The following is an 8,225-nucleotide window of genomic DNA, read 5'->3' as shown; positions in this document are numbered from 1 at the left end:
GCAAAAACCGCGATAGAGTGAAGCCGCGGAAGTCGAAGCGCGAAGTGGCGAGGGTTCACTGTATATGATTTCCAAAATTTTTCTCTGCAGAAACATTTTTATTTTTAATGAAGTTCAGTTTATCTTGTTTGATTGTTTCCTGTACTTTTATGTCATGTATAACAAACTTGCCAAATCCAAGATTATATGATGTATCCCTGTGTTTTCGTCTCTAAAATTTTTTCCGTTTTCACTCTTAAAATCAGGTCTTTGTCCCAAGTTATACATAGGCACAGGAACCTTGGTGCCATTGTGGTTACACTTTGGGCTGCTAACTATTTTAACTGCTGCAACGCCAGCAGTTAAAAACCACCAGCTACCCCACTGGGGAAAGATGAGGCATTCTCAGGTTCTACTTGTCCTTGGTGTTTTTATGAGGCAGAATTGACTCTATAGCAGTGAGGTTTTTTTTGTTTTGTACATGGATAAGATAGTAGTCAAATGTCATTCTTTCATGTAGAGAAATGTAGTTGTCCCAGTGCCATTTGTTTATGAGATAACGATATTTGGCATCCTTGTTGAAAATCAATTGGTCATAAATGTATGAGTTTATATATGGACTCTCAGTTGTCTTCCTATTGTTCTATGAATCTATTCTTATGCATTACCACAGTTTTGATTATTACAGCTTTGTAGTACATTTTGAAACCAGTTTGAATTCTCTCCTTTTTTCCCCTTATAATCAGTTTAGATTTTGGGGGGCCTCTTTCAATTCCTTGTGGCTTTTCCCATTTCTTAAAAAAAAAATTTAGAAAAAAATGTGTTAGTAATATGATAGGGATTATAGTTAATTTTTATATTCTTTACTTAGTATTACAATTTTAGTATGTCTTCCAGTCCCTGGGAATTTATGTCTTTCTTTCAGCATTGTTTTGTAATTTTCAGAGCACAAGTCTTGCTTGTGGCCAAATTTATTCCTAGCATTTCACTCTTTTTGATGCTATTGTAAGTAGGATTGTTTTCTTAATTTCTTCTCCAGATTGTTCATTGCTAGTGTATATAAATATAACTGGTTTTTATTTATGTGTTGATTTTATATCCCACAATGTTTCTGATTTTTTTTTTTTTTTAGTTCCAGTATGTGTGTGCGGCAAGGGGGTGGTAAATTAGTCAGGGTCTTTTATGTATAAGATTGTCACTTGTGAATAGAATTGCTTTATTTTACTACCAATTTAAATGACCTTTATTTATTATTCTTGTCTAGTTGCCCTAGGTAGAGCTTCCAGTCCTATGTTGGGTATCAAAACTCACTGCCACAAGTCATTCTGACTTATAGTGACTATGTTGTCTTAATTAGTGTCCTCTATTTTACCTCACTTGATTCTATTGTACATTGCAATAGCTACATAGAACTCACAGGCAAATTCATGATTAAAGGATTCATTAAGGATGTTAACAAATGATAATGCCAGTGAGAAATGGTCAGGATTGTGTTGTTTATCAGACCATGTGAAGTTCTGTCTGCTAATAAATGCCCAAAGAGCATACCATTGTGCTATAAACATCAACTTGAAGCCATTCAGCTTAAACTCCATGAAGTGCTCAGAGGCACTCTACTCCAGTAAGCCTCAGCTGCAAGGTACTCAGCTCCACTTACATGAGTCAACAAGCCCACCTTCTCCAACTAAGTTTACATAGGCACCCCACTCTGCAAACCAGCCTCCTGTACAGACACACTCAGCTTTATTTGCTCCACGGGCCGGAAAGTCCATCACTCTGGTCCCTGCTCTCGCTCCTGGGTCTATTGCTGCTCCTCTGATGGTATATACGGTTGTCTTCTGGATTCAAAAGGATCACTACGCAGGGATTTGGGAGTCCAGAGGATGCACTCCACTCTTGGTTCCTGCTGGTCATGAGATCCCTCCTCTTGCTTCTCATACACAGCAGGATATTGTTCCAGGGAATACTGTTCACCGTTACTCACAGGTGAATCCTATCAGTATCATCCGCCCATCCCCACCCAACCACACCAAACTAGACCCATGCAGGCGAAGGTCATTTGGTGGAAGTTAGAGACTTTGACTAGAAGTCAAATAATTGACTACCCTCTGAAGTGACTTTAAGAACAGAGTAGAATTGTCCTTATGGGTTTCTGAGGCTGTAAGTCCTTATGGGAGTAGAAAGCCTCATCTTTCTTCTGCAAAGCATCTGGTGGTTTCCAACTGCTGACCTTAGGTTAGCAGCTCAATTTGTAACCCACTCTAGCACCAGATCGCCACTATGTTTAGTGGAAGTGTTGAAAATGGGAAAAGCTTTCAGTCTTTCCCCATTATGTATAGTTATCCTAGAGGACATGGTAGATCTACCCCTCATAGACTTTCCAAGGTTGTAAGTATTTATGGAAAGATCACCTAACTCTCCCATGGAGTTGCTATATGGTTTTTAACTGCTAACCTTTTAGCTTGCAACGGAGCATTTAATCACTTCCCCACTAGTACTTCTTAGGTTGATATTAGCTGTGAGTTTCTCATATATTACCTTTATCATGTTGAGGAATTTTTCTTCTTGTAGTTAATTGGGTGTTTTTATTATGAAATCATGCTGGATTTTATTAAATGCTTTTTCCCCATTAATTGAAATGAGCATGTTTTCTCAACCTTCATTCTACTAATGTAGTGTATTACATTTCTTGATTTTATTTATTAAACAACCCTTGCATTTCTGAAATAAATCATACTTGGTTATGTTATAGAATCCTTTTTAATATGCTGCTAAATTTAATTTGCTAGTATTTTGTGTGGATTTTTACATCTATATTTTAAAAGGATATTGGTCTGTAGTTTTCTTTTTATTGTCGTGCCTTTGTCTAGCTTCAGTGTCAGGGTTCATAGTCATGTCTTTGTCTACCTTCAGTATCAGGGTTCTATGTTAATTTGACTTTATTGTGTGATTGATTTTTAAACAAGTATTTGAAATGAAGAAACTATGAGGAATGAATGTTATGTAGTCCAACTTGGTATAAAAGAAATTAAACCAACTTAGTTGTTTTATTTCTGTGCCCTTAGTTGTTCAACACTTCGTTTTAACATGTATCTAATAAATTGAGAGAAACTCTTTAAAAGCAGACTAGAATTCTTTGTATCCTAGTAGAGTACCTTACACTTAAAAAGTACTCTTAGGAATTTCATTTTCAGGACGGTATTAAAGTGATGGTAGAATGGCTTCTTATGCTAGTAAAGGGGGAAATTGAACATCATTAAATAGCAGGTTAGAATAGCTATTTTGTCAATTAATAATAAATTGTTACTAAAATTGTCTAAAGTACTTAATGTGATATTGTACAGAGAACAATGCAAAATTTTAGAAATCAAATTATGGATACTATAAACAAAAGAATAGGCATGAGAAGTTTTTTAAAGTAGCTTTCAAAAAACTACTTTTATTGAGATGTAAAACACATATCACAGTGCATAAAGAACATTAACATTTAGGGAACAACTTTGTGAATATTTTTTTATGAAGCTGAATTGAAGAACAAAGCATCAGAATTGGACGAGGGCTTATTAGCAGTGTGGTATATGCAGAGGACACAACCTTGCTTGCTGATAGTGAGGAAGACTTGGAGCACCTGCTGATGAAGATCAATGATTGCAGTCTGCGGCATGGATTACAACTCAGTGTAAGGAAGACCAAAATTCTCACAACTGGACGAATAGGTAACATCATGATCAATGGAGAAAAGATTGAAGTTGTCAGGGATTTTTATCTTCTTTGGATCCACAATCAATGCTTATGGAAGCAGCAGTCAAAATCACATGACACATTTCATTTGAGGTAAATCTGCACAAAACCTCTTTAAAGGGTTGAAAAGCAAGAATATTACTTGGAGGAATAAGATGCACGTGCTAGTGAAGAATATTGAAAGTACCATGGACTGGCTAAAAGAACCAACAAATCTGACTTGGAAGAAGTACAACCAGATTGTTTCTTAGAGGCAAGGATGATGAGACTTTGTCTCACATATTTGGGCATGGTGTCAGGAGATAAGTACAGACGAAGGGGAAAAGAAGAAGGCCCTGAACAAGAGGGGTTTACGCAGTGGCTGCCACAATGGGCTCAGACAGTACAATTGTGAAGAAAGCACAGGACCGGACAGTGTTGCATTCTGTTGTATAGAGGGTTGCTCTGAATTGGAACCAACTCAATGGCACTTAACAACAAACAATAGCAATCTGCCCTTATAGCCACCACTTCACATTTCCATTATTCTAGGGGTTCTCGCATGCCTTTTCCAGGCAATACCTGCCCTCCCCTAGCCTCAGCTAGCCACTATGTTGACTCCCATCACCTTAGGTTAGTTTTACTTGTTTCTGAAATTCATGTAAATGGGAATATAGAATACATAATGTTTTGTGTCCGGATTCTTAAGGTCAGCATGTTTGTGTGAGATTTGCCCATGTTACTTCATATGTCAGAAATTGATTATCTTAGATTGCTGTAGAGTTGTGGATATTTCACAGCTTATCCATTTGTCTGTTAATGATTGTTTCCAGTTTGGGGCTTTTATAAATAAGATCGCTATGAATCATATTATACATGTTTTTTAAAGTTTCAAAAGAAAAAAAAAACTTTAAAAGCTGTAGTTATATTGACCGTAGAAATAGGAGCATAATTTAAATAGAACTTTCAGCATATTTTATTAACCATTAATTAAGATTTACTTAAATGTATTCTTAAGTTTCATATAGCATTATTTTATTAAGTATGGCTACTATGGTATGTATATTAATTAAAAAATGAAATAATACCTGAATTCTTATTTCAGTGCATAGTAAATGGAAAGTGATGACTTAGTTTCTGTATTTTGTAAAAGTTAATTTAAAAAGTGGTTACATTAAGATTTTAAGTTGACTCAAACACATTAAATGTTCAGGATTATGTGATATTATCAAAATTTTGTTTCTGTCACCATTGCAATCAAAACATTTTTTGTAATAAAGGAAACCTGGTTAAGGAAAGTTCTAACGTAGACTATATTTACCAATGGGAAATCTGTACATTGAGAATATTTTCATAGTACAAGCACAGGCCTTTTAGAAACCACAGGTTAATCAGTAGTTTCGCATACTATCTTTCAAAAAGTGTGAATTTCAACTTTTTCACTCAAACTTTAATACTCTTTGCTGTTATTCTTCCAAAGTCCTGAACTCTCTGTAATGCTCACTTTGCTGATATGCTTTTCCTAGACGGATATTTCTCTATTTTCTGGGAGTATAACTCAGGTTGGAAGCCCTGTTGGAAGTGCAATGAACCTGATACCTGAGGATGGCCTTCCACCCATTCTCATTTCCACTGGTGTAAAAGGAGGTATGTGAACCTACATATTTAAACAACACTGGTTTTATGCAAGGGACCTTCTAAAAAGCCATTTCCATTTAAAAATATCATTTGTTAGGGGCTCTTACAGATATTATAACAATCCATAAATCAATTATATTAAGCAAACTTGTACATATGATGCCATCCATCATCATTTTCAAAACATTATCTTTCTAATTTAGTCCTTCCCCACCCTCCCGCCCTTGTGAACCCTTAATAAACTATATACTGTTACTATTTTTTCATGTCTTACACCATCCATTGTATCCTTTCAGCCATGTTTCTGTTATACATCCCCCTTGGGGAGGAGCGGGTCCATTATCTTTTAACCCCATTTTTCTGCAACCTTTTTGAAGCCCCACGTATGCCAGCTGTTGCATTCTAGTAGAGAGACAGACTTTCAGTGATATACCCACTCTTCTAACAACAACAAAAAGCTCTATTCCAATTGTTATGCAACAGTTGTTGCTGTTACTGATCATTTTAGAGTAGGCTTGAATAATTTCATTATAGTGTCATTTTCACTAGAAGGACATCATATTAAAAAAATTATTATTAATATAACCCACTGACAATTTTGTTTGTTTGTCTTTATCATTTCAAATTACATCTTACTCTGAAGAGTTACGTATGGTTATGGGTTCGGCTCATCTTAGTACAGTCAATACATTAATTTAACCTTTTTTTGAAGTATAATAAATATTTGGGAAGGAGCTTTGGTGACATAGTGGTTTATGTGTTGGGCTCCTAACCACAAAGTCAGCAGTTCTAAACTACCAGCCACTCTGCAGGAGAATGATAAGGCTTTTTTATGCCTGAATGATTTATAGTTTTGGAAACCTACTCTATACTCTTGGAAACCTACTCTATACTCAATGACAGTGAGATTTATATGTTCAGAAAGATAAATATATAATACATAGAATTCATTGAACTTAAATAGCAATTTTACTGTCAAAAATTTTTATGGAGTCCTGGGAAAAAGTAAAAACATTATTGAATCAGAAAAGAATGTTTAACTTAATGGAAAAGTTCATTATAAATATATCTGGGTCAGTATCTAGTCAGAGCATTTTAGGAAATGGTTTATTAATCTCTCTTTTGTTCTTATCTTTTATCAAGTTCTCCTAACCTCCAATATTTCTCTCTTTTATTTCATCCTTCACACGGTTGTTAATTACCTTTTTCAATGTAGATTCTAACATATATTGTTCTTAGAAGTATTGAATGGATTCTCAAAAGTTTCAGTAGAAATTACTTATTTTGGTGTATAAGGTTCCTCATAGCATAGTTTCAGCCCAACCATTTTCTTAAGTTTATTTTCATCCATCATCCAAACAGCTCAGAAACATTCTATAAATTATTTCATCTCTTTTGAACATTAACTGTTCATACTTCCATGCTTTTATTTTGTTTTGGGTTAGTGGGAAGTAAATAGACTTTTGAGTTGGATAAACCAGAGTTTCTCTCCCAGTGCCACTCTATTTTATCTTGGCCAAATAATTTATCCTTTTTGGATCTGTTTCCTTGTCTATTAAAAAAATAAAAAAGGTAACTGCACCTATGTAAGAATGATTATGAATACTATACTAAACCAGATACTATACCTGAGAGTGAATAGCAAGAAAATATGCATGTTGTGCCATTGAGTTGATTTCAACTAGAGACCTAAACTCATTCATAAAACAAAACCCTGCCTTGTCCCATGCAATCCAACAATCATTGTCATGCTTGAGCCATTGTTGGAAGCCAATGTGTTAATCTGTGTCAGTGTTCTCAGCCTTCCTAATGCCGCAACCTAATACTGTGACCTATTGCCCCAACAGTTCCTTATGTTGTGGTGACCCCCCAAACATAAAATTATTTTCCTTGCTACTTCATCACTGTCATTTTGCTACTGTTATGAATCAGACGACCCCTTGAAAGGGTCGTTTAACCCCCAAAGGGGTCGTGACCCACAGGTTGAGAACTGCTGACCTATCTCATCTCTTCCCTTTTTTCACTGACCCTCCACTTTACCAACCGTGACATCCTTCTTTTGCCTTTCTGATAACATGTCTCAAGTATATAATGAAGTCTTGCCATCCTCACATCTAAGGAGCCTCGTGATGATATTTCTAAGTCAGATGTGTGTGCGTTTCTGACAGTCCACATTGCATCCAATATGATCTTTCTTCAGTCTTCCTTACTCATCTATGTTTCACGTGTGTAAGATGATTGACAATACCTTAAATGAACCCCTTAGTTATCCAAGTGACACCTTTGCTTTTTAACACTTTAAATGGGTCTTTTTCAGTAGATTTGCCATGTGTAATATGTCATTTTATTTCTTGACTGCTTCTTCCGTGGACATTGCTTATGAATTCAAGTAAAATGTTCTTAGAGTTATTGAATGGATTCCCAGTAGCTTCAATAGAAATGACTTATCTTGGTATATAAGGCTCAGTTTCAGTAGTTTCAGTATTTTCTTAGTTTACTATGCTATTGTTTACTGGTATAGTTAAAAGGGTTGTTGTTTTCTTTTTGTTGAGTTATTGAGGTGTAATCTATACTGAAGGTTGTAGTCTTCGCTCTTCACCAATAAGTGCTTCATGTTTTCTTTGTTTTCATCACGTAGAGTTGTGTTATTTGCATATTACAGGTTGCTGAGTCTTCTTCCAATCTTGAAGCTACATTCTTCTTCACAAATTCCAGCCTCATACAATGAGTATGGTGAAAGGTTACAACTTTGCCACTCACCTTTCCTGATTTTATATTCCCTTCTTTTGTTCAAATGACTACTTCTTAGTGTTTGTACAGGTTCTGTATGAGCACAATTAAATATTCTGGAATTCCCCTTTGTCTCAAGACCATCAACACAATTGAAT

The 8,225-nt window shown here is 35.5% G+C and overlaps 1 protein-coding gene across 3 annotated transcripts in view; it reads left to right on the top strand.

Moving 5' to 3' along the window:
* Positions 1–8,225, top strand: part of ZFYVE9 (zinc finger FYVE-type containing 9) — a 204,773-nt gene that overhangs the window by 116,659 nt on the left and 79,889 nt on the right. For all 3 annotated transcript variants that reach the window (XM_045291901.1, XM_004699425.2, XM_004699424.2), the window contains one exon: positions 5,226–5,346. In XM_045291901.1, coding sequence (XP_045147836.1) covers positions 5,226–5,346 — 121 coding nt within the window. The remainder of the gene's footprint in view (positions 1–5,225; positions 5,347–8,225) is intronic.

The sequence above is a fragment of the Echinops telfairi genome, unplaced genomic scaffold, assembly GCF_000313985.2.
Source record: "Echinops telfairi isolate 266 unplaced genomic scaffold, ASM31398v2 ScPeMD7_443;HRSCAF=831, whole genome shotgun sequence".
Taxonomy (NCBI): domain Eukaryota; kingdom Metazoa; phylum Chordata; class Mammalia; order Afrosoricida; family Tenrecidae; genus Echinops; species Echinops telfairi.
This window is presented reverse-complemented; position numbering and strand designations above follow the sequence as displayed.